We start from the raw sequence: 27,763 nt of genomic DNA, 5'->3' as shown, positions 1-27,763 counted from the left end.
CCTGATGCAAATGACCTGTTAAAAATCATTATGAGATATAAACTATTCATTGTGACATCATATGTTTGCATATAAAAGCAGCTGGATACCTTTAATATTTACACACAGAGCAACTCTGAAATGTCATCTGGAGCCATGAAGAGCCTTTAAAAGTAATCAATCAAATCTTTACAATCAATCCTAAAACAAACAGGTAACCAGTGAAGTGATGATAGAAATGGAGTAATATGATCTCTTTTCCTGCTTTTAGTTCAAAGTCTGACAGCAGCAGTGTTCTGTGCTGGTTTTATAGATATTATTTGAATATGTTTTAATGGTGAAAACAGGACTGGACGAGCTGCTGATATGATCATCAAAACTTAGACTGGAATCAAAAAATTTTTCACCACAGAACCAAGATATGATTTGACCTGCATGCAGGTTTTCTGGACCAATGATAAATTCTGTCACAATTTAATTGAATGAAATTTGTGGACATCCAATCTGTCACATCTGTCACATCTGGGCCTGTATTTATCAAGCGTCACAGAGCAGGAAATCACTCCTAACTGGCCAAAAATGATCAGAGTGACGCATCTCTGCTTCTACTTTTAGGAGAAAAAGCCTTTTATCAACTTTACAAACTTGGTAAATGATTCCTATCTCTGCCAATATTTAGGAGCTGCAGGAGATGGAGTTCAGGCAGAGATATTCCCTGAGAGTAGAGATGTTTTGGGAACGCTTGATGACACTGAGCTTATTAAAAGATTGTTTGGACTAAAACAGAATCATTAGTGAGACTGACTTTGTGTGTGATGCAGAGGAGAACACATGATGTTTCTACACAACATCATTTAAATAAATACAGAACGTCCTCACAATGTTACACTTTATGGTAACGGGGAAAATGCAGCTGTGCAACAGTGACGATTCTGTCAGAAGCGACAATGATGGAAGTCATGAATCAAACTTTGATCAGGCTTAATGCACGTCGTAAAGATAATGAGCATGACGAGGGTCCTCAGTTACAGCCCACTAAAACATTGATTTACACACAATCATGTCAGCTGCATAATGAAGGATATCTCAACTTCATTACAACAGCTCAAATATTTTATAGGCTTATTTTTTAATGAGGCTCCTTCAAATAACAGCAGAGCTACAGCCTGATATTTGAGAGAGGAGGATGCACCTGAACAATATATGTTTCTATTGTTACGCTGTATTTACCTTCATGTAGAGAACACAAGTTAACTTGGGGTATAGTTGAAAGAGGAATTGGACAGTGGAAGAGAAAATGTTCTTCATGGAGAGGGTTTGCAACATGTGTCTGTGCAATATGTGCAAGATGCAGCACTATTACAGGCTGTGAAACCATGTGGCTGAACCAAGATCATTTCACACAGCTGAGTCTAATTACCTGTTATCTTCATTAACATATAGGCTACATTTATTTCTCAGGCTTTCTTTACACTTTGTAAATATCATCTTATAATGAATTTTGGCATCATAGTTTTGTTCCATAACCTTGGTAAGTTACCTGCCTGGTTACCTGCCTATACACATAATATACCAAATTACCACTGTTTCATATTTCCAGCTGAGACTGTGAGAAAACTACAACACGTCATCATTATTTCTACTTTGCAGCTCTGACTGTGGTAAAACAGCGATGTCTCACTCTCTCCCAGGAGTAATCCTTCTCCTGCTGACAGTCACAGTAAATTCTCTTCTGCTTCATTAATTAGTTTTAGTCCTCGTTAACTCTCAGTCTGATTCTGAGATGCTTGATAAATATGGGCCCAGGGTCAGAGTCTGACTTATAACACCTGTTTTTAATCTTTTCTGCATCAAACAGCTCATGTATAACACATCTGTAAAGTGCTGATTCAACAAAATCCAGAGATAACTGTTCAGATTGTAGTCAGTTAAGAGACTTAAGTGAAGATGAAAAAATCCAGATCCAGACTTCGGTCCAGATGGATCATCAGGATCCAGCTGATCCTCTCTCAACACACACTCCTGGATGTTCACTCACACTCTGACAGACATCATCACTTCCATCTGATGAGAGAAGAAGAAACAACAGAGGTCACAAATCAGTGTTTAGTGAGACTCACTTCATCAGCTGTCAGTCAGTGATGCAGCACATCCAGTATAAAGAGCAGCAGGGACTTCAGTCCTGTTCAGACCAGAAGTGGAACAGCTGTGCAGCGTAGCCTGCTTCCTTTCAGCTCTCATGTTAACGTGTTGGAGTGAACACACTGAGCTCCAAGCTCACACACCTGCACAGACTTTTGCTATCAAGTCTGTTTACTCTGCAGATTTCACTGAAGTACACAGAGGAAATAAAGTGCTGAGAGTCATGAACACATCATTACTGCAGAAACAGAGACATTCACTCATCAGTTTACTGATGGATTTACTGTTGATACATGTGAACTGTTAGAAAAGTTGAAAGCTACAGAGTCTCTGTGGGATTTGAAGATCTTTCCTGCTGTTAAATCATCACATGACAGTCAGAGCTCTCAGCTAAACAGCTGCTGTGGTTCCTGGACTTCAGCAGAGGTTCTGGTCTGTATAAAGACCACATGGTTACTAAACGTAATGATGCTTGTGTGAAAATCAGAGCCAATGATTTGCAGGCTGCAGTCAGACTGATCTTAGAGCTCTGACAAAGATGAACTGATCAATTCTTAAGTGTTGAAATGAGAGAACAAACACTTTCAGATCAGATTTGATGGTAGGACAGTTTGATGATGAGGACCACTGAGAAGGTTGAAGGTCCACCAGGAAATACTGGATCTTTGCTTTGATACTAACTGTGTTTAATACAATACTGCTGAAACCAACACGGACTGACTCCAACTCTCTACTGACCTCAGAGTCTCCAGTCTACAGTCTGAACTCTCTTGAAGATCAGACAGCAGCTTCACGTCTTCGCTCTGCAGGTAGTTTCCTCTCAGATGCAGCTCTCTCAGATGGGATGAGGGGTTGGACTTCAGAGCTGAGGCCAGAGAATCACAGCTTATCTTTGACAAATTGCACCACCCCAATCTGAATAAAGAATAAATGATGTCACTTTAGAAAACAAAGTTCCTTTTTTAAATCATTCAATGTTTCATAATCTGTTCAGATCTGAAGAAGGTTTAGAAGCTGCTGGAACAGCCTTCAGAGGATCTGAGAGGAGCTGAAAATATACATATTTTTAAACATAAACTAAAAACCATCTGTTTAGTCTGGCTTTTATGTAGTGTTTTATCATTTTATGGTTTTATTATTTATACTTATTTTATTTATCATCATTATTTATTTTATTCTATTAATCAACATTTTACTGTTGATCATTATCGATTATTTTATTCTATTTAATATTTAACATTTTACTATTTTACTAATCTATGTATAATGTGTAGTATTTGACAACTTTTTGTTGTTTTTATTGATTGTATTATCTTTTATTATTTATATTTTATTATCTTAACTACCCATTTTTTTTTATTGTTGTCTTATTTATTGAACCTTTTTTGCTTTTTTAATTGCTTTGGTGTTCATTAGTCTCTAAATCCATTTTTAACATCCTACGTTTTGTCAGTCACTTGTGCAGCACTTTGAATTGCATTTTATTTGTTTGAAAGGTGCTATATAAATAAAGTTTGATTGATTGATTGATTTATAGAATGTAGAAGTTTATAAAATGGAAACTCCAAACACCTGAACCCAACAGGATGCAGGTTAAAAACTGTCAAATATAAAAGAAAAAAAAAGTTTCAGTGGTTCAGAGTGAATTATCCAGTGCAGATTTTTCTTGTTATATGAAGGTTTTAAATGTGCAGCTCAACATTGCTCTGACACAGTCAATGGACTAAAGCACTGAAGAAGAAAATAGACTTTCCCATTAAGATCCTCAGTGTGGATCAGCATAATATCAGCTTTATGTCTGCAGTTTAGTGTCACCACAACTGTCACATCATATTAATCTCAGCACAGCAGTAAGAAATGGTGTCTGACCTCAGAGTCTCCAGTCTACAGTGTGGACTGGAGACTCTGAGGTCACCTGCATTGATCTCTGTGTCCATGTGTGTGTGTGTGTGTGTGTGTGTGTGTGTGTGTGTTCTGAAGGATAAATATCAATGATCAGACATTATTCATCAAAACACATTAAAGAATATAATAAAGAAACATTTCTCCTTCATCAAATAAACTTTTTAAACCATTTAAAACAGATATTAGTTGAGAGGATCTTCTGTATACAGATGTGACTCTTTACTAAAAATTATAAACATTAATTGACTTTAACAACTAACAGTGGACATTTACAGTTTCTTTAAGAATCAGTCATCTTTTATAACTACAGACTCAACTTTGTACAGTAAAAAATGAAAATGTGGGAAAAAAATAACTTCATAGATGTAAGTTATGTATGTACATGAATTAGGTTCAGTTGTTAAACATTAAGATCAACAATAGTAACAGACAGTCAGTGAACTTACATCAGAGTCTCCAGTTTACAGTGTGGACTCTCCAGAAAATCACACAGCAGATTCAATCCTGAACCCTGCATGTTTTTGTTTCCTCCCAAATCCAGCTCTCTGAGATGGGAGGGGTTGGACTTCAGAGCTGAGACCAGAGAAGCACAGCTGATCTCTGACAAATCGCAGCTCCTCACTCTGAATAAAGAATAAATGACGTAGATAAAAATCCATCATAATCCATCAGGTGTGTTCAGGTTTTAAATGTGTAGTTCAACAGTATTATGTCCTCATCAATGAGCTTTTCACTAAAATGAGCAGAGTGACGTTGTCATTGTGTTATTATGGATCATCATCATGTTAGCCTTCTACAGACATCATCCAAATGTCACCACAACATTCAGACACATATTCATGTCAACACTGATCAATAAATTGATCAGATGTGCACTGAGCACAGTGAGAAACATGTTCTCCTAATCCTAGATGTAACCTAGAACCATCCTTTACAAATATACCTGCAGGGCCATATTTATACTCCTGTTTACTGGTGGTGCAGCTACACAAAGTGACATCATTTTCTGACAGGAAGCATCATGCACATGTTGAAGCGTCGCCTGTTGTTGGTGGCAGCTCAGACAGGACAACAGATACAAACTGTATTTGGAAATATGATTTACTCTCTTTGTGTCTGTTGGCCTGTATGAGTTTAAAGTGAGTGTGTCAACAGTTTTCTTGCAGATGTTTGTTTGATGTTTTTTTAATTAGTGGCTAAGTTCAAAGTGAAACCAGCTGTTCAATACGGTGCCCTGAAGTGCAGATCACAACGACAAATAGGAAAACACAACAGCACATCAAAAAACACAACAACAAATAACAAAACACAACAACAAATCACAAAACACGACAAATAACAAAACACAACAACAAATAACAATACACAACAACAAATGACAAAACACAACAACTAATAACAAAACACAACAAATAACAAAACACAACAACAAATAACAAAACACAACAACAAATGACAAAACACAAAAACAAATAACAAAATACAACAAATAACAAAACACAACAACAAATAACAAAACACGACAACAAATAACAAAACACAACAACAAATAAGAAAATACAACAAATAACAAAACACAACAACAAATAACAAAACAGAACAACAAATAACAAAACAACAAAACAAAACAACCGCAAAAGCAGAAAACACAACAACACTAACTTCTAACGGAAAAGGTAGCTACCTGCTATTGACAAAGCTTGTTGCTGATTGGACGCTCTCCCATTGACAAGGATCATCGCTGATTGGACGGACACACGGCCCGTCTTTTTAACAGGAAGAATTGATTCATAAGAGGATAAACAATCAATGTATTACTTTCGTTTTTCTGTTTTTCGTGTGAATTAAAAAAAAACCCAAACAAAATCCACATGCTTTTCCTGTTTTAGTCTGCAAATCAGCAGACTAAAATTGTTTTTTGCTATAGAATATATATATATATATATATATATATATATATATATATATATATATATATATATATATATATATATATATATATATATATATATATATACACATAGATAGATAGATAGACAGACAGACAGACAAATGCAGGGTCTAATTTGAGAAAAAAATCAGAGGGAGATCTTTCCAAAAAGTTTTTATTCATTCATTTGAATAAATCACAGTACTGCCACTCGGACAGACGTGCTAAATACATTTGGGCCCTAATTTAACTGAATAAGTGCAATGACAAGAACAGCGTAGTGGGTCTGAAGCTCACAGACTGTGTGCACATCTCCATGTGCACCTGCTATGTACGTGCAGCAGTGCAACATTCAAAAGGGATGGATAACGGTGAATATAGATCAGTGGGTGTGATGATTAACGCTCTCTCAGCCAGTCGTCACATAGATGTGAAACAGTTGCGCAATCGTAGTAAACGTGATAACGACAGGTAAACAAAAAGAAGGCTTGTCTTTAGGAAATGTCTGGATGGTTCAAAGTGTTACAACATGAACACACATCATCAAAAATCTGAAGAGAAGACAGATGGAGAAGTTATTTTCATCAGTGAGTTGGCCTAGTAAAAAAAATAATTAATTAATTTGGTGAAGCCATTGATATGATTATATCGAATCGCTATTTCAGCAATGATTTTAATGTATCTCACCTCGTACCCTAATGTAAAATTACTTACTAAACTATTGCATAGTTTAATAATTAATGTTACACAACAGTGTTTGCACTTCAATGTGTTTCAAGAGTAAAATGAGACGCTACTTTTGGTAAAAACAAAGTTGGAAAAGAGGCTGATGAGCTCAGGTAAACGGACGCTCCTTCATAAAAAGCAGAATATCGAGGTATAACCGACCAGTCTGCTGTGTGTAGAGGTGTGTGTGCTTATTTTGTAGCAGCCTGGTGTCATTTTCAGGCGAATTAATGAAGGTAAAGAAAGTGAACAGCTGTGTGTAATGGCACTGTGCTCTTGTGCAGAGGCAACCTCTGGTCCATTTACTGCATCAACACATAGCCTAGACGCAGTCATCTCGACTGCCATGGGAGCACGAGTGCTGACAGCGAAAGTCCATTTCTGATTCTGTGGTTGTTTGCACTATAGAGTGTTCTCATGTTGCAGTGCTTTACTTGGATTTTTATAAAAAAATATTTTATTTTTATTTTAGATATGGTCACTGGGTGAAGCAGCATAACCTCATATGAGGGGGATAAAAAAACAAACAGGAATTCTCCCTCCAAATCACACCCTATACATACATCTATCTATACATATATATATACATATTTGTATGCTACAGCAAAAAACAAGTTGTTTTCTGGATTGAATTTTGCAATTTGCAGACTAAAACGGGAAAAGCATGTTTTGTTTTGTTTTTAATTCACACGAAAAACAGAAAAACAAAGTGATGCATTGATTGTTTATCTTGTTATGAATCAAGTTGAACACAGCTCTGGGCGGAGACTACTCGGACCCCAACGGAACCGTCCAATCAGCGATGATTCTTGTCAATGGGAGAACATCCAATCAGCAACAAGCTTTGTCGATAGAAGGTACCTCCCTTTTTAGAAGTTAATGTTGTTATGTTTTCTGCTTTTGCGGTTGTGTTTTCTTATTTGTCGTTGTGTTTTCCTATTTGTCGTTGTGATTTGCACTTCAGGGCCACCGTAGTTCAGGCATTTGGACTGACAAACTTTGAAAACTTGTAATTTGTAAATGTGTTATGAATTAAATTAATTTTAAAATTTAATTTAAAACTTTTAAGTCTAAAATCGTTATGGATTGAAATTGGGTAAATATAAGATGAACAAGAGGAAAACACAGTCAGTGAACTGACCTCAGAGTCTCCAGTCTACAGTTTGGACTCTCCAGTCCACCAGACAGATGCTTCACTGCTGAGACAGACAGACTGTTCCGGCCCAGATTCAGCTCTCTGAGATGGGAGGGGTTGGACTTCAGAGCTGAAGCCACAACTTCACAGTGAGTCTCTGAGAGTCCACAATCAGCAAGTCTGTAATGCAGATAACATACATACTATATACACTTTAATAATCAATATAGATTCTAGGCATTTTGATCACTAAACAAACTAAGATGTGACGAATAGCTCAGTTATCTCTGTTGGCAGAGCTGGTCAGCCATTAATCACAAGGTTGGTGGTTTGAAACTTGAGCTCCTTCTGTCCACATATCCAAGTGTCTTTGAGCAACACACTCAATCCAAAATTGTGCGTGTATGTAAAAAAATGTAAGTCACTTTGGACAAAAGTGTCTGAAAATGAACGTAATGTAAATGTGTCATGTTGTGATTTAGCCTTCAAATCAAAATTGAGTTATTCAGTAACTCTCCTCACTCTCTCTGCTGCTGCACTGCAGACTTTTTAATGGGATTCTCTGTTTTGGTTTCATCTTGCAGACAAAGGCAAAGAAAATGGAGTTGCATTTATGCTTCTATAAAGTCCACAGTGATTGCTTCTTATTTGTCTTAAATGTCTCCTTGCTTTGCTCACTTGAGTCGTATCCTTGTGTCTTAGTCCCTCCCACCTAAGATACAAGGGAGAGATGCAGGAAAAGATGTGAGGGAAGAAGAATCAAGGAAACATGTTTTTGGACGTCCTTTCCTTTCAGGCGTCATCTGAAGTGACGTCAGCTGTCAGTCTACAGGTGTTAACAGCTCTTCAGTGTCTTTTGATGTGCTGGAGTTTAAATGTGATGTACTGTCTAAAAAATGAATAATAGCGTACAGTTACCACTGCCAGCACAGTGATGTAGTGATGTCCTCCAACATGACAAAAGACAACGTGAAATATCTCTGCATGTTTCTCCTGAAATAAACTGTTTGACAAACATCTGCATGTTATATTGTGAACAGATCCATCAGTTTGTAACTGCTCAGACACTGAATACACATTTCTACTGGCAGCAACTTTTTCTAAAATATATTTGGGCAGCTAAAGAAAGCCGCACTTACTTGAAAAAATCTGGCTAGAATTAACGTCAACTTTCACTTGAGGCTCAAGTTGTTCCACTAACGCAGCTTAGCTGCGTCTAGTCAACGCTAAGTCTATCCAGACTGGAATAAGCTTGAAGTGTGCGCGTCCACAGAGTACGTAAGCAGCCCAGAATAGTCGATTGTCGAAGAGATGATACTATGTTGCAAAGAAAGAGAAAACTAGAGTGGTGTTCTTCTCAGCAGCAGAACAAACCTGCTGATGAAACTATATGAAGAATATAAAGGAGTTTTCACCAAAAAGAGAAATATTGCTACAATTAACAAGGTGAAGGAGATGACTTGGCACAAAACTGATGACAGATTAAATGCATACCTGTAGGCAGGTAGTGATGGCCTAAAGTTTAGAGGAGTGAACTTGTTACTAGAAGGTTGACGGTTCAATCCCTGCATTCAGCTTGATGAGCCTGCATGGTGAAAGTGAAGAGCAGCGCTTGTCCCTGTTCATGGTTTTATCTTTATTTGTTAATAAATGAGCATTCAGATCAGTGACTGTGGTTATATTATCACTAGACTGGATAATATCAGATGTATAATTAAATTTATGGTGTAGTCAACTTAAGAGAACCAACTTACCAACATTACCATACTATTTGACACATTTTCTCTTTCACAGGATCCATTTACAAGCATCACTGAAAGTTAAAAATTAACTGGAAACTGGAGAAGGATATAAGTACAGTAGAAGCCACTCATAATGATCTTGAATGTTTCATTTTAGAAAAATAAATATGTTAATAAATAGATGAATAAATAATTTTAAAATGTTTAAAAAGTATTCTATTAAAAACCACTTAAGTTGAATGATAAATACAGTTCTTAGGGAATTAAAAACACGTTATAGGCAGATGAATGAATCTTTGTCATTGTGTGGGTGAAGTTCATGCAGTTCAAGTAGTTTGTTTGCTGTACACATAAGAATAGCGTGTTTATCTCACAGCCTAACCCTAGAGGGCCTAAAGTTGTCAATCTTAACATTTTGTTAATTGCACTGGTTGTGACCGACCTGTCAGCCAATTGGAAAGGTGGAGGGGTGGGATGTTGAGGAGACCCCGTACAGTAAAGCCATGGGCTAGTCAGACGACAAACAGGAGCTGTGTGAAGTTTGTATACGCTGTTGAAGACTGTTTATGTTCATTACTTCAGTGGATGCAGAGTTTACCGACGGTTAACGGACATAATAGCAACCTGCAGAAGACTGAGGACCAGAGAGGTGTACTACGAAGCGAGATTAGTGGGTTAGCGAGGTATGTTGAGCCTAAAGCCAGGGTTTTCAATGTCACAAATGTGGCTCTCTTTTAACCTGGCTAGATCACCATGGTAACTGATGCTGCAAACCTAACCTGGTCCGGAGCAGGTTATGTTCCGAGTTTTGGCTTAAATCAGTGATGAAAAGTGCCGCAATTTCCTGCCAGCATTCCTCTCTTGCCTTATGTTCAGAAACAGCGTTGCTTTTTGCTGTGATAATGTATTTATATTCTTCATTGCTCTCCGTTATAATGACCTGTCCCTCCTGACTGAAGTAGGCGACACGCAATCGGTCTATTTTGTGTGGAAAAAGAGTCAAATGACGCCAAACGCCCCCTTTCATGGGGAACAGCACAGAACCTGAAGCAGAAAGCCTGAGTTAACAAAGAAAGTTCATAACCACTGTCGTGATACCACTTATCTCTGATCGTGAGTTTAGGGTTTGTCGAGCCAGCTCACATAAAGAAAGCCTGGATATGTTGAACTTGCTTCGTAGTTCAACCCTCTGGAAACACTCCTTTGACTCTCTGGAAGAGTAGATGTCTCCCGCTCAGCTATCACTTCGTCTGGACTGTTGTCGTCCGCCAGCCTGTAACCTAACTCAGTTCAAATCATTCCCCTCATCATGCATCGCCTCGTTCCTCATCCTTCACCCATGTTTCAACTCAGGGATTTGTGAGTAACAATTAACCAGTGCATGTGCTATTTTATTTGACAGCTTGCGTTTGCAAGTGAAGCGACTCAGGCCTGCAACGTTTTGTTTTGGTTTTAAGGACACTATTTTATTGTGGTTGCAGAGTGAGTGTGTGCGTGTGAGTGTGTAATATTATTTTTGTGTAATATTTTTATACCTGTTTATTTTTATTAATTGGTTTAAATATTTGTTTTCATTGACTAAATTCATTATTTGCATTTAAAGTATTGTGTGTGTGTCGTATTTACATTTCATTAAGGTGTGAGTTGGGAATAGTACTTAAAAACATAATTCTTAGTGGGATTTAAAATCGGTGATTGCTACTATACATTCCTGCTGTGGAAGCACCGCCATATATTTCTAGTTCATAGTCTTGTTAAAAAGTTTTAAAGCTGGTCATTTCACTTATGTCAGCCAGGTTAGCACAGCCAGCCACAGGTAAACGTACCCAGGGCCCCGCCCATAGTACTACAACACTTGTTAGAGTTACAGTTGCTAACTAAATAGCTACATGGGATGGGTGTAACATTTGTCATGTAGAATACCATCTCATTGACATTTGTATATTTATTAGCCTACATGAATATAAAGTTACTGAATTTTAATGACTGTTTCAAAATAAAGTACAGCTGTTTCAAATGTAGTGTGCACATTTTTGAAGCAGCAGGTTCCTTATTATAGACGAAGATAGTGGTGAAATTTACTTAAATCCCCCCCCCCCCCCCCCCCCGAAAATGACTTTCTGTCTCTGTCATGATGTCAGTGTTCACGCAGCAGCAGCCACTTATCATGGGAGTAAAGTACAAAAATAGATTTACGTGGTTTAAAATGTTTTTCCACATGTTGTCATGTATGAAGAGACCCAAAATGATCACTGTAGGTGGACTACTTGATTTCTATAGGTGGTATTTAAACAGCATAAATGTTGTATATGAATGATTCTGTCTCAGAGCTTTTTGATCCATATAAACAGTTGATCACTGTAACTGTGATCACTATAAGCAGTTAATACTGTATACATTTAAACACAGCAGAAGGTCATGGTTTGGACTTTATTTCATTTTCTTTTTGTCTTCACAGCTTGAACAAAATGAGTGAATGAATAAATAAATAACTTCAAAATAACGCTGGCACACTTTTATTTCTTAAATTATAAATGCTGAGCTTTTAAATAAAAGGGTTGTGAGTGTGAAAAGACTCTTGATGGAACCGTCTTTTGAGAGTCTGTTTCCGTCCGTCAGACATTCTTTGACACGCAGCTGAATTAAGTTTGACCGTTAACCTGCCATGGAGCAGCTAGTTCTGCTGACTAAGTTACCATGGTTACTGAGCTGGGACTCATAGAAGCCGCGGTGATGGAACGAACTCTCACTTAAATTATCAAGGCTTATTGAAATAAACCAGGCTATCCCGTCAGCCAGCTTGATGGAACATCCCTCTGGATAAAGATTTATTCTTCAAGTTCCTGTTGCCTGCAGTCTCCTGTGTTTGGGTCCACCTGCTCTGCTCTTCACAACATACCTGACGCACAGGGATTTTCAGCCTCATAGAAACTGATATTTAATTAAATGTGTTTTATGCTGACAGACAGCAGACTCACCTTCCCTCCCTGACTATATCATCCATGACACAGGCTAAATTAGTAGAAGGAATATAAAAATAATACACTTTCTAGTGAATGATGAAAGTTGTTTTATGCTTCCTTTATTAATCAGACTTACAGTGAAAATTTTAATCCAAAATGTTAAATAGACTGAGAATCAGAAAACAAAACATCTAAACTTGGGAGTGATATTACACCTGAGTTGGTTCTCTTATTTGTCTTGATATAAAACTGAGATGTTAGTGATGTAATATCAGATCAGTCTGATCAGCTGCTGCGTCTAATCACTACAGATTTCCAATAAAGGGTTGTGTCAGTTTGATAAAAGATGAAGGATGATCTTGTGTACTGTTTACTCCCTCCTTCAGGCAGCCTCCTCTCTCCTCCAAACAGAAATAAGAAAATTCAAACATCCTTCATGATGAGACCAATTTCCAGATCAATTTCCGGGTCACCCGAGGAGAGAGAAGACATGAAATAAGGTCATGAGAAGCACCCATCATATCAGAGCGTCTCCACGAAGTTAAAATGAAATTGTCTTGCTCATAAAACCTGAGCAGTTTCAAACTGAAGCTTCAATTATCACCGTGCACTCACAGCAATTAAGTGTTATCAGCAGGAAGAGCTTTGTAGACTTTTTATGCCCTGGGTTTCGCCTCTCAGGCTTCATACAAGCTGGTAGCTGCAGCAGATCACAGATATTACATGTATGTGTCTGTATATAAAATAAACAGACACATTATAGAAAGGTACAGCAGGTACTGTCCACTGGAAAATACTGTTGTCTGTTGTGATGAAATAATGACTCTTTAAACATTTTCAACTAAAACTTCAAACCTGAAGATATTTTGCTGGATTTGTATTAAACCCAAAGGAAGAAAACTAGAAGGTGAACAATAAACTGTGAAATCGTTATAAATAAACAGAATAACTGTGTTTACTAATGTGAGGTATAAACGCACCAACAATAATAAGTTTTTCTTGCTCTCATAGCATTTGAACATCTGAAGAACATGAAGTGAAGCATTATAAGTCAAAGTCGTCGTGTTCACATCCACAAACCCTCAGTGGGATAGGTGCTAGATACAAAATCTATTCAACTGGGATACAAGGAGAACTCACACACTGGAATCACATCTCCATTTAAAAATTTACTGGTAACATTTCAACTGATTACAGGTCTTCCTCAGACAAATACCCACAGGATGGAAATGAAGGATATTTATATCAAAATGACCAGTGACATAATCAATGTGTCAAGATATCCTCATCACTATGAAAATAAAAACATTAATGTGAATAGAAATATGTTTTCCTTGTGATGAGGATGTCTTGACACATGTGAATGTGCTTGCAGGTACTCCTTGTAATGAAGCACTACTCATGTATAACTTTGGCAACAAGCAGGTGTAACACATGTTTAACACTTTGATAGTATGCATGTGTGAATCTTTACTGTAATACTGATGGCAGCTTTATAATGTTGATAATCACATCTGGACTTACCGAGCCTTTCTGCAGTTCCTCACAGCTGGGATCATTCTCAGTTGTCCCTCCCGTGATCTGTTGTACTTCTTCAGGTCCAACTCATCCAGAACCTCCCCTGACATCTGCAGAATGTAGGCCAGAGCTGAGCAGTGAATCACAGAGAGATACTTTGATCTGTTCTTTGACTTCAGGAACTCTTGGATCTCCTGATGTACTGAGCGGTCGTTCATCTCCATCAGACAGTGGAAGATGTTGATGCTTCTGTCAGGAGAGATTCTGTGGGTGTTCATCATCTTCAGGTTGTTGATGGCTCTCTGGATGATTTTTGGACTGTTCTCTGTCTGACCCAGCAGGCCTCCTAAGAGACTCTGGTTGGACTCCAGAGAGAGGCCATGAAGGAAGCGAACAAACAGGTCCAGGTGGCCATTTTCACTTCTGAGAGACTTCTTCATGGCTCTCATCAGGAAGTTATCCAGAGATGAGTAAGTGTAGTATTTTCCCAGGAAGTCCTCCAGTACCTTTGTGTTCCTGCTGGTGTAACAGTGGTACATGTAGACTGCAGCCAGAAACTCCTGAACACTCAGATGAACAAAGCAGTAGACTGTTTTCTGGAAGATCACACTCTCTCTTTTGAAGATCTCTGTGCAAACTCCTGATAACACCGAGGCCTCTGTGACATCAAGACCACACTTCTTCAGGTCTTCTTGGTAGAACATGATGTTTCCTTTCTCCAGTTGTTCAAACGCCAGCCTCCCCAGCTTCAGAAGAAGTTCCCTGTCAGCCTCCGTCAGCTCCTGTGGACTCGTCTCATGTCCTTCATCATACTTGTGCTTCTTCCTCTTTGTCTGAACCAGCAGGAAGTGTGAGTACAGGTCAGTCAGGGTCTTGGGCAGCTCTCCTCTCTGGTCTGTAGTCAACATGTGCTCCAGAACTGTAGCAGTGATCCAGCAGAAGACTGGGATGAGACATATGATGTGGAGGCTCCTGGATGTCTTGATGTGTGAGATGATTCTGCTGGACAGCTCTTCATCACTGAATCTCCTCCTGAAGTACTCCTCCTTCTGGGCGTCAGTGAAGCCTCGTACTTCTGTTACCCTGTCAACACATGTAGGAGGGATCTGATTGGCTGCTGCAGGTCGGGAAGTTATCCAGACGAGAGCCGAGGGAAGCAGCTTCCCCTCGATGAGGTTTGTCAACAGCACGTTGACCGATGACTTCTGTGTGACATCAGACACGACCTTCCTGTTGTTGAAATCCAGTGAAAGCCTGCTTTCATCCAGGCTGTCAAAGATGAACAAAACTTTCCAGACAGCGAGCTTCTCTGCTGTGACCTTCTGTAATGTTGGATGGAAATCATGGATCAGCATGAGCAGACTGTACTGCTCATCTTTGATCAAGTTCAGCTCCCTGAACGAAAGCGGAATCACCAGACTGACATCTTGGTTTTCCGAGCCCTCTGCCCAGTCCAGAGTGAACTTCTGCACTGAGAAGGTTTTTCCAACGCCAGCGACGCCGTTGGTCAGAACGACTCTGATGTGTTTCTGTTGGTCAGGTAAGACTTTAAAGATGTCGTGACACCTGATTGGAGTGTCATGGAGGGTCTCCATCTTGGAAGCTGCTTCAAGCTGCCTCACCTCATGTTGGGTATTAACGTCTTCACTCTGTCCCTCTGTGATGTAGAGCTCAGTGTAGATCCTGTTGAGGAGGGTTTCACTTCCTGCTTCATCAGTTCCTTCAGTCACGCATTCACATCTCCTCCTCAGACTGATCTTATGTTCATCTAAAACCTCCTGCAGACCACTTTCTGCTGAAAGAGAAGAATAAAATGTATAATTAAAAAGAAATATGTCTGACTGTGTTAATTTTCAGCAGGATAGAGGAGGTAGATTCCTGTCCTGTTTTCAGAGACGATGACATCAGCAGACAGATCTTCAGTCTTACTTTGTACAGTGCTGGTCTGACTGTCTGTCTGCAGTCCAGGTCTTGTTCTGGATCTTCCTCCGCACTGGGGACAGGAGGAGTCTCCTGATGGAGCAGACTGGTCCCAGTATGAGGTGATGCACTGTCTGCAGAACCAGTGTCCACAGTTGGTAGAGACTGGATCCTTCAGGATGCCCTGACACAAAGAACAGCAGGACAGCTGCTCCTCCACAGAAACACCCCTCCTCTTCCTCTCTCTGTGGACATGAGCACATTCTTAATGATATATGACATTAGTGGTGGCCAACCGACAGCTCACAAGTTGATGCAGCTCTTTCCCTACATAAACAGTCCAGACTGTCAGTATTTGTACAGTTACACAGTTTTTTGTTCTTCAGGCTCTGAGCTTCAGCACATTCAATTTAAATAAAATAATATATAGTATAATTACAAGGGTTCAGAAGTAATTAGACAGACACAACAATGTGCCAGCAAAGGCAGAGAAGAAGAAGAAGAGTGCAAACTAGTAAACATGGATGTAAACAATGCAGGATTTAAAATACTAGCTTCAAAAATCGACTTTGCAAATGTTTCATGAGGAGGGAAATGGATTCAACACATTTGTTAGACCACAAGGATTCACACAATGTGTTTTGGTCAGTAAGTCAATGTAAACATGACTTTTGTCTGTTAACAAGAAAACTCCACAGGGCTCCTTTAAGCTACTATGAGACATTAAAAGTCAGGAAAAATAAGCAGGAGGCAACTGAGCAAAACAGAAAAATAACAGACTGCTGCTCTTTAGTCTTGTGTTGTGGTGCTGAACAGAGAGCTCTGCTAAATATCTTCATAATGCATCTTTTCATCTGTGTTTCTCTCTCTCACTGTTTCTGCTATAATCTCTCTCCCTCTGTGTCAGTGTGATACAACAGTTTTACACATTTGACTTTTCCCAAACGTTAAATGTCAGACTCAGTTTCCTCTGCTGCAGTGGTCAGTCTGCAGTGATAAATCAGCTGCAGCAGGCTGTTTGTATACATTTCCATTACTTCCTCCCATATTTTGTGTCTTTGAACAGGAACACGTTAAGACACATTCTGTATTGCAGGAGACCAAACACTCCATTTTCTTCCATTTTACCTGCACAAAACCCCGGTGCAGTCCTTTAGTAAATAAGGAGACACAATGTGACTTGTTACTAAATCCTTAGTAAATATCACCCTGGGTTACCTGCTACTACTTTAGATTGTTAGACTGGAAAATCAAATAGCAATAGCAGCCCTGTCTCTGTCTCTGGTTAACATGTTCATGAAGATCTGTTCTAGATTACAGCTGAATGGAAGGTAGTTCATTATTTCTTTCCACTGTGTTTCCTTCATATCTACACTACAACCTTAATGAAACCGTCTCACTGAATCATCTTCAGGTCAGTTTACAGTAGAAACAGTCTCTTACTTTGTGTCTGAGGGTCCAAGTTCATTACTGAAGTTTAGAGGTTCATCTTTAGACCAGTCACTCTTCATAGACAGACAGCTGGATATCTGAGACTCTGCTCCGTCCTCCTCTTCCTCCAAATCCTTCATCTTCTGGAGTCTGAGAGGTAAACCAGTAACACTGGAGACACACACACATACACAGTATAATAAACCCAGTCCTTCCTCTCAACTTAATAGCTTTTTATTAGTTTACATGACTTTAACTACAACCATGTGTGTTTTCCAGCCATCACAAAGATAAACTTTGACTCTGCTTTAAATCCAACAAACAGACTTCAGATAAACATCTGTGTGGTTCTTAACTGTGACTTCTCTCTATTTGAACTGCAGCAGTGTGTCACGTTACATCACTGTGAGGACGCAGAAACCAGGAAAAGAACAAAGGAAACAACGTTTGAAGACGTCAACACGGTGATTTCATATTTTTCTGACACAGTTTAATCAACTAAACAATAATTCAGTGAAATAATTAGCAGATTGATCAATAATGACAGTAATCATTATTAGCAGCCCTGATATTAACACTCACCCTGCCTCAGACTGTTTTCCTCCTTCTGCTCTGTTGACTTTAAAATGGAGTCTGAATAGACTGAACTTTCACCTTTACTCCCTACCTGTTTACTCCTCCCTTCTTCTTTACTGGAAGTCACGTACGTGTGTATGTGTGTTTGTGTGTTTGTGTGTGTGTGTGTGTGTGTGTGTTTGTGTGTTTGTGTGTGTGTGTGTGTGTGTGTTTGTGTGTTTGTGTGTGTGTGTGTGTGTGTGTGTGTGTGTCACCATTTAAAGTCACTCTGAGCTTTCTAGAATCACTTACAGCTTAAAGTGCGAGTGGTGAATTTAATGAAGTTACTTTTCCTTAATGATGATAAAGTGGAATCTGACTGTATATCAGGCTGCAGCTACATTACATTTTAAATATATTTGTTCAGCTTTAATCTGACGGACAAAACACAGGAAGCAGCTGATTTGTACTTGAAAAGGCGTCGAGGTTAAAATACAGCAGATTTTTTTAAACATCTATTTGTATCTCAGCTCAACAACATTCAGTGACTTTATTTCAGCTGCTTCAACAAATGTAGTAAATTTAAATATTGTCACTGTAATGCTGTTAAAACACATTCAGACTACAAACTACATTCTGCAGCTGCACCACGATCCTGCTCAGAAATATTAACATATAATCTCCAATATTATAGGAATGATGTTCCATCAGTGGACCAATCACATCATGACTGATAGAGATAATTATTCATTGATCCAACGTGTCTAAAGCTTCATACTGATTGTTTAAATTGAAACTGAGATTACAGATTATGTGCAGTAAAGATTTGAGGTCAGGAGCTGCTCTAACAAACTGATAGAGTCTCAGTGTTATAATAGAAGGACGCAGAGGTTTGATTCTGAGCTGAGGATGAATTCATGCTGTAGAATATTTGACTGAGAGAAAAAAAAGCTGTTGAAAGAAATGACTGATGCACATGAAAGCGGTAACTTTAGAAAGTTCTGAGTGACTAAACTAAACTAGACCAACCAAGATTTAGATTCTGACAGACCGTAAACCTCCACTAATGAATGTGCTTTGATACGGACTGAATGAATGGGGAAATGAAACTGTAAGAGGAGACAGAGACAATAACCATGGTAACTGACCCAGAGTTTAAGTTACCATGGTAACTGACCCAGAGTTTAAGTTATCTCTCTTTCTGGAACTGAAAACTCAGAGTTTCCTTCATCTCAGGGTGAACAAACTCAGATTTTCCACTCAGCAGGCTTTCTGGAATACACCCCAGTAAACGTGTGTTCTGTGTCAACAGGTGAAGTCAAACAGGTAAATCTGCACCTACAGTCCACAGAGAGACTAAACTGGACCCTCTGACAGTGAAATAATGATCATAATATGTAAGGCGGTGAGGTAGACACATGCTGGAACAGCAGCTACATGAGCAGCCTGAGCCAGTAGGAGCAGCAGTGGCCTCACTTGCAGCTGGTTTATCAGCTCTAGTCAGTGCTGATTATGAGGCCATAACAGTCCTTAACTCCCTTCAGTCTGGCCTCAACCCAGTTTCTGAGGAGAAGAAAGTCTGGGCTTCAAACATGATACCAATAATAAGGATGATCCAGCATAAGCTGGCAGTCAAGTGTTCAACCTTAACAAAGCCAACTGCAATAAAGCTGTTGACCGGAGCCATACTGGTCATCAGCCCTCATCCACTTCCTTCACATGGACTCACCCATTCTCACCTGAACTCACTCTCAGCTGATTACCTGCTAGTCTATATATCCTCCTTTCCATTGTTCTGTTTGGCAGCTGAGCACATGTTGAGTTTCATTTAATTTTAACTTGACAAGTTTACATTATTAATTTTGAGTTGACATTGTGGGTGTATGTGATGTGCTGTTGTGTGTAGCTTTGTATTTTGTATAATGTGTTCTGTGTGTTTTTTGCTTTGTTCTGTTTGTTATTGTGCTGTTATATGTTTTATTTGTAAGGGACTGCAGATGAAAATTAGCTATAAGATAAATCTGGTGCAGTACATCAAATGTTTTCCTTTACATTTGTACAGTTTAACACTGTACAAGGTCCCAATAAATACACATAAATAAATAAATAAAACACATCAGCTGCCACTTTATATTTAGATGTCTAAACCTGCTGCAGAAGATCTTCAGACTCTCACTAATAGTATGGGTTTGTTTTTAAATGATATTTCAACACTGAATCATCTTCAGGTCAGTTTACAGTAGAAACAGTCTCTTACTTTGTGTCTGAGGGTCCAGGTTCATTACTGAAGAGTGGAGGTTCATCTTTAGACCAGTCACTCTTCATAGACAGACAGCTGGATATCAGAGACTCTGCTCCGTCCTCCTCTTCCTCCAAATCCTTCATCTTCTGGAGTCTGAGAGGTAAACCAGTAACACTGGAGACACACACACATACACAGTAGAATAAACCCAGTCCTTCCTCTCAACTTAGTAGCTTCTTATTAGTTTACATGACTTTAACTACAACCATGTGTGTTTTCCAGCCATCACAAAGATAAACTTTGACTCTGCTTTAAATCCAACAAACAGACTTCAGATAAACATCTGTGTGGTTCTTAACTGTGACTTCTCTCTATTTGAACTGCAGCAGTGTGTCACGTTACATCACTGTGAGGACGCAGAAACCAGGAAAAGAACAAAGGAAACAAAGTTTGAAGACGTCGACACTGTGATTTCATATTTTTCTGATCAATTAAACAATTAATCAGTAAAATAATCAGCAGATTGATCAATAATGACAGTAGTCATTATTAGCAGCCCTGATATGAACACTCACCCTGCCTCAGACTGTTTTCCTCCTTCTGCTCTGTTGACTTTAAAATGGAGTCTGACTGAATACTTTCACTTTTACTCCCTACCTGTTTACTCCTTCCTTCTTCTTCTTTACTGGAAGTCACGTACGTGTGTGTGTGTGTGTGTGTGTGTGTGTGTGTGTGAGTTTTCGGAAAAGTTTTCTGACTGTTCGCTTTCTGGTACAAACTCAGACACAAAGACTTCCTCATCGTACTAAAAATAATAATCAATAATAATAATAAAAATAATAGATCTGTCTCTGATCTACAAACATCACACAGCAAGAAACAAACCCTGAAGTTACTGAAAACAAATTTTAAACTATGAAACAAAACACACTTACAGTGAACAGTTCAAACTGCTGAAGACAAAAACTCTCCTCTCGACGTCTGTCAGAAAAGTGTTTGCCACAGGTGAGCTGTTTCCTGGAATGAGTCCCAGCTCCACCAGTAGAGGAGGCGGGACATGTAGAAGGTATCTGAAACCAGTCTGACCTGTTAGAAGACAATAGTTGAGTTGTTTCACCACTTCTGCTATTTAAACAAAACAGTTCATGGAATCTGTTTAGAGCTGCAACTTGCAATTATTTTCATTATCGATGTATCGATTAGTTGTTTAGTCTATAAAATGTCAGGAAATGGTGACAACTGTTGAACAGTGTTTCCTAAAGCACAAGATGATGTCATCAAATGTCTTGTTTTGTCCACAATAGAAAGATATTCAGTTTACTGTCATAGAGACTAAAGAAAGCAGAAAATATTCACATTTAAGAAGCTGCAATCAGAGAATTTGGACTTTTTCTTCTTACAAAACTGAAAGACTCAAAAGGGTTAATCAATCTGGCTGTCGAATTAAATCATTTTCTGTTGAATCAACAACTATTCAATGAATTGTGTAATTGTTGCAGCTCTGTCTGTGTTCATACTGACATCATTCAGTTTATCTTTGCACCACCAGAAGGCGCCAAATCATTTCTAATGATAAACAGGGAAACCTGTGGAAGAAAACCCACCAACATGTGACAACAAAGGCCAGTAAAGTTAATATCTTTGTGTTGCTGACATGCAGTAAGATTCTTCTTCTGTGTTTCATATCAGTGTCAAATTAAACCTTCTGGAGTCAGACTGAAAAAACAGAATGATTGTGAATTATTATCAGCTGTACTCACTAGTGTTTGGCAGAGACTCTGCTGTGTGTGAGAAAGTTCTGATGATACAAGTTTATTTTTTCTTCTCAGAGAAACAGGTTTGTCCTGACTGCGGCTGTGTGTGTGTGTGATGTTGAGAACAATCATCAATAATCATCATCAATAATCACAGAAGATGTGAAAATGTTTTTAATTGCTGTTAATGAAACAGCTACAGCAGATCAGTTCCAGCTCAGATGAACAGCTGGAGGTCGACTGATTAACCAGATCAAACTAGTTTTCAGTGTCACATTAAAGTGTTGAAAATCAAAATATTCCCTGTCAGCAGTAGAGCCTTTAAACTGGGATTCATTTTCTTCAGTAAAAACTGAGTTTGAAGAATCACTTTGGATGCTGAGAACAGACATTTGGGATTAATCAATACTAAAAATAATTCTTAGTTGCAGCCATGAATCATTTTCAATAACTCTTTACTGAATGACATGATGGACTTTTATACTTCCACTCCACTACATTTCAGAGGGAAATATTGTACTTTCTACTCCACTACATTTATTTGACAGCTTTAGTTACTTTTCAGATGAAGATTTGACACAATGGATAATATAACAAGCTTTTCAAATACAACACATGACTTTTACTGCAGTAAAGGATCTGAGTATTTCTTCCACTGCTGGTAATTAGCTGCTCACCAGCTACACTAGTTCATCAACTATCTACTATGTTGAGTCAAACTTCCACTAAATCTATCAAAGTACTAAAGCACAACATACTTCATTAACAATTACAGCTGGCTAAATGTGAATAAATATGTTTTATCCTCATTAAAAATCTAGCTGAGGCTTTATTTAACAGTTAATTAGCAGATATTTAAGGTGTAATTTTCAGGACATTTTACAGAGAGGAGGGTGTAATTAAATAAACAACCTGATATGCTGATATATCCACTGACACAAAACTACACACTGAAAACTCATTGATTTTATTATTATTCAAATGAAGAACTACATATGAATCTCAGTATATTGACTGCATGCCAACCAAACCATCTTAACACTTTCCCCCATTTCTGTCTGTAAAATGTCCTAAAAATGAAGCTGAAAATGTCTTTGAAATGAGTATAAAGTTAAAATAAAGAAAATCTGCTTCAGTCATCAGTCCACCTCTGTGAGCACATTTGCTTTGTTTTTTGGGAGTTTTACAGCAAACATTCAGACTCTTGATTGTACACTGATACAAAATAAGGAGGAAAATCAACATGAAACAGACGGCTGAGCTTCAGGTCTTCACAGGTTTGTTTGTTCAAACTTCATGTATGAACACAGGCAGGTCTGTTTTATTGGACCCATGAAGACCTCCAGGCTGAGCTGGAATTGTCTCACACACAGACAGACTTCTACATCATTAATCCCAGGTAGTATTTGCTCAGATTAGGACTGCTCGCTGTGTTTTGAGCACCATGAGATGCTACTGGTTCCCTCCTGAGTCAGTTTGAGTCCAGCTCCACGTCAGCAGAGAGGAAACAGAACTGCTGCTGGACAAACAGAAAACAGAAAAACAGCATCTACAGTCTGACAGTCCAGTGCTGAAACTCCACTTTCTGTCTGCTTCATCTCACAGTTCAAATGATTTTCTACAACACTCCAGGTGGATCATATCATCTCATATCTACCTCATTTATGTTTTGAATGACAGTGTTCATTACAGCTACAATAAGGGCAAAAAATATCCTAATATTAATAATAAACATATGTTTTCATGCTGATGTGAACAGATCTGCAGAGTAAATGTTGGACAGACTGACGCTCAGTGAAGAAAATACAATATTTAATATTATTATTAAATACCATGACAGATGAATCTAAACATACGTGTATCATTGGTTTAATGCTGCACCATGTAGATTGTATTTTCTATCAAAATGAGCAGCAGCTACAGAGACACTTAACATCAGGCTACAACATGCTCAGAGATGTCCACTGTCAAGGAATAAGAGTCCAAAACTAAACACTACTAAGATTCTCAGTCTTCCATCAACGTGTTTCTGTGATCAGATGCTTGAATATCAACACTGGACTTAACAGAGCAGCTTCCTTCAACACAACCACAGTTCACAAAACTTCACATCAATAATATGAAGCTTTCACCAAAAAACATCAAAGTCCAAACTGGGTTTAGTATTTAACAAGTGAAATAATCTGAGATGAAATCAAAAATGATCAACTGACTGTGGATGTTCATTCATGAGCTTCAGAAACAATATTTGATGGAGAAAATCTGATCTAAGCACAAAGATGAAACTAAACTAAACTAAAGGTCAAATATCACAGACACAACAGCTCTATTCACTGAATGAAGGCCATGAGATCTGCTTGAAAGCTTCCATGCTAGTAAGTGGCCCTTTGTGCTTTGATTATAAAGTATATGGCCAAAAGTAAAGGGACAGCTGAGTGGTTCCTTCCCCCTAAAACTGTCTACTTGTGACTCTGCATCACAGGCTGCATCTGTCTGTTGGTTGTGAGCAGTTCAGATCAGATTATATTGTTTTCTGAGTCCTGGAGACATAAAATGATGTCAGCATGCTAACAAACATACGTGTAATGACAATGCTAACATGCTGATATACAGCAGGTATAATGTTTAGCGTCTTCACCATCTTAGTGCAGCATGTTAACATGTTCTGTGGCTGATGGGAACGTCATTCCTTCTGAAGGTATTTGCTCATAAAGCAAAGTATTGACAAATTAAATGCTGAGCTGATGATACATGATGGACAGTCAGAGGATCACTAAAGTTATTAGGGTTCATCCTCTAAGCCACGTCTGCCAGCATGGAGAAAAGTCAACCTTTTGTGTTTGTGCAGCAGAAATATGTTTTTGATGATTTTCTATGGATTGATCTTGTGAGTCTTTGTGGGGGTCCTGACTCCCTGGTTGGGAGCCTCATACTTTAGTGTCCTTTTGTTTCCTGGTTTGGTTGAAGCCACTTAGTCTCAATGAAGGAAAATCTTAAAGCTACGGCATACAGTGATATTTTACACAATAAACCTTGATGACAGTTTGGGGAAGGACCTTACAGCAATTTTCAGCTGTCCACATACTTTTGGACATATAGAACATCACAAACATTCAAAGATATATTTCTGTTCCAAATTCTCTGATTGCAGCTTCTTAAATGTGAATATTTTCTGCTTTCTTTAGTCTCTATGACAATAAACTGAATATCTTTGAGTTGTGGACAAAACAAGACATTTGATGACGTCATCTTGGACTTTGGGAAACAGTGTATTAAAACAAAAACAAAACAAAACAAAACAAAACAACAACATGTTAATAGTTTGTTTCCTGTGGGAGGGGCTAAGAAGCATTTATTCTCTCTTTTTTATTTGGGTCCCATCAGCTTTTTCCTTCCTACAAAACAACTATTTAAAATCAAGTTGCACAAGAAAAAGCAAAACAAGCAAAATATAAAAACTACGTTTGAAAACTGTGTTTGAAAAGATGAAAGTAATTTACTATAAAAAAAAGTTAAAATAAATAGCTAAAAATAAAATATAATAAAAATATACAGGACAGACTTTCTCATTGAAGTGAATGGGAAGGTGTGTCCAAGGTTTTGGCTGGTATTGTATATAAAACTGGATGATAAAATATATTAAAAAAGAAGAAGTAAAAAAGCTTTTATCTATGTGAGATTGATCAGTTTTTGTTTTAGTGACTTTTTGAAAGAAAATCTACTTTTGATGCGTCTTTTTGTTGCAGCAGAAGAAGTTTGTTTGATTATTACATCTGTGACAGAAAGCAGGATGTTGTAGTTTGTCACTAAAGAAATGTGGTAAAAAGATCTTTCTCTATGTACGCTCACTAAGAAGGTCATCATCAATAACTGTATTGTTTGAAATATGCCAACTCAGAAAGAATGGATGACTGAAGCTACAGAAATGATGAAGTTAGAAAAGGAAGCTTTTAGACTGTAAAATAATGAGACAGAATCCATGAAACATGAGCACCAGTGGAAAAGTCCTTAATGTCACAATACAAATCAATCCAACCTTTTCATTTGATTTGACTTTTTTCTCTTTATTTGAATGAATTGAATAGTTGTTGTCTTCTTCTTCTGTCAGTGCTGCTCTACAGTATGAACACTGCATGCTGCCTGTGCTGTAAGATGTAAGTACAGTGAGAATTGAAGGACATTAATAAGGTTTATGACTGATATTGTTTGAGGGTAAAGGCTTGCTTCAGATTTTCACATTGTTTTGGGAGCGTTAGAGATGGTAGGACTCAGTTGTTTCTTCATTAACTGTCAGAATTCTCTATTTTCTGTCTTTCTCTTTGTACTTTTGTGAGTCAATAAAAAAGAAACATGGTGAATTATTACAAATACATTTTACATAAATATTACAAGACTAGATTTGATTTGAGCCTCGATAATCGTTTTTGCATCTCAGAGAAAAACTAAAGTGTCTCTCAGCAGAACTGTGTTAATCCAAAAATGTGCCTATTAGATATGGCGTACATTAAAAACACTTATTAGGACAACAACAACAACAACAACAACAACAATAATAATAATAATAATAGTAAAGATAAAAAGCTTTGTGAAGTGCTGTGTATAGATAGAGCAGAAAGATACATTATACATCAATATAAAATGATAAAAAAAATAAATAATAATATATCATAAAAAAAACACTACAAAACCACATAACTGAGAGGTATTAAGAAAACACAACAAAAACTCATTAATTGAGAGATAAACTTTGGAAACAGAAAATCCAAAATGAGAATGACTAAGAAAACTGACATTGCCACCTCTTGGACTGGACTTCATCACTTCTATGCCTGTGAAAAATAGAGATGAGATGTGATGTTGCTTTTCATTGAAATGTCTTGCAACAGGGCTGGTTACATCCTTTCTCTTAATAGAGCTCCAGTGTTTACTTACAGCCTGATGCAAATGACTTGTTAAATATTGTTATGAGATATAAACTATTCATTGTGACATCATATGTTTGCATATAAAAGCTACATACCTTTAATATTTACACACAGAGCAACTCTGAAATGTCATCTGGAGCCATGAAGAGCCTTTAAAAGTAATCAATCAAATCTTTACATTCAATCCTAAAACAAACAGGTAACCAGTGAAGTGATGATAGAAATGGAGTAATATGATCTCTTTTCCTGCTTTTAGTTCAAAGTCTGACAGCAGCAGTGTTCTGTGCTGGTTTTATAGATATTATTTGAATATGTTTAAATGGTGAAAACAGGACTGGACGAGCTGCTGATGTGATCATCAAAACTTAGACTGGAATCAAAAATACAAAGTTTTTCACCACAGAACCAAGATATGATGTAGGAACATCATCTTTATTAATACAAAATCCTCGTTTGAAAAGGGGCACCACTTCCCATTATTAGTCTAATTCAACTGTGCCGGGAAGAAACACAGAAACAACTTATCAGTCTCACGTCTGATGTAGTGTGTTACGATGCAGTGATCTAATTCTCTGCTTAAATTGAAGCCACAGACAACGACATGCTGATATATGAAGATATATTTATTGAACTAAATAATGAACAGTAAATAAATGAGATTTCAATGCAAACAGATAAATGAATAATCAACCAGAATAAATGTTCTAAATGGCATATATGAAGTTATGGATGAATGATGGTTGAATGTTAATGAAAGCGTAATTAACGGAGAATTAATTCTTCTCTAAACTTCTCTAAGGAATTAACCAGAGAGTTCAATTTAAACGACACCAACTCTTAATCATGAAGGAGATGGAGAGCAGGAGTAGCGTTGTTCAGCGTACTTTGCGTGGCGA

At 37.9% G+C, this 27,763-nt stretch overlaps 1 protein-coding gene and 1 long non-coding RNA gene across 2 annotated transcripts; both read right to left on the bottom strand.

The window, feature by feature from the left end:
* Positions 1-724: 724 nt before the first annotated feature.
* On the bottom strand, positions 725-3,030 carry LOC122985212. Its single transcript, XR_006404062.1, has 2 exons — positions 2,860-3,030; positions 725-2,043 (listed from the first exon to the last, which is right to left on the bottom strand). It is a non-coding gene; the product is annotated as an uncharacterized LOC122985212 (long non-coding RNA).
* A 4,807-nt stretch (positions 3,031-7,837) lies between these two features.
* LOC122985159 (protein NLRC3-like) lies at positions 7,838-21,284 on the bottom strand (the record flags this gene model as incomplete). Its single annotated transcript, XM_044355617.1, has 5 exons — positions 21,124-21,284; positions 20,204-20,362; positions 15,970-16,205; positions 14,047-15,835; positions 7,838-7,997 (listed from the first exon to the last, which is right to left on the bottom strand). Coding segments are annotated over exons 2-5 (2,313 nt in total), but the record flags the coding sequence as incomplete, so codon positions are not given.
* Positions 21,285-27,763: the final 6,479 nt, after the last annotated feature.

The sequence above is a fragment of the Thunnus albacares genome, chromosome 7 (assembly GCF_914725855.1).
Source record: "Thunnus albacares chromosome 7, fThuAlb1.1, whole genome shotgun sequence".
NCBI classification, from domain to species: Eukaryota; Metazoa; Chordata; class Actinopteri; order Scombriformes; family Scombridae; genus Thunnus; species Thunnus albacares.
Note: the sequence above shows the minus strand (reverse complement) of the source record. Positions and strands in the feature narration are given on the sequence as shown.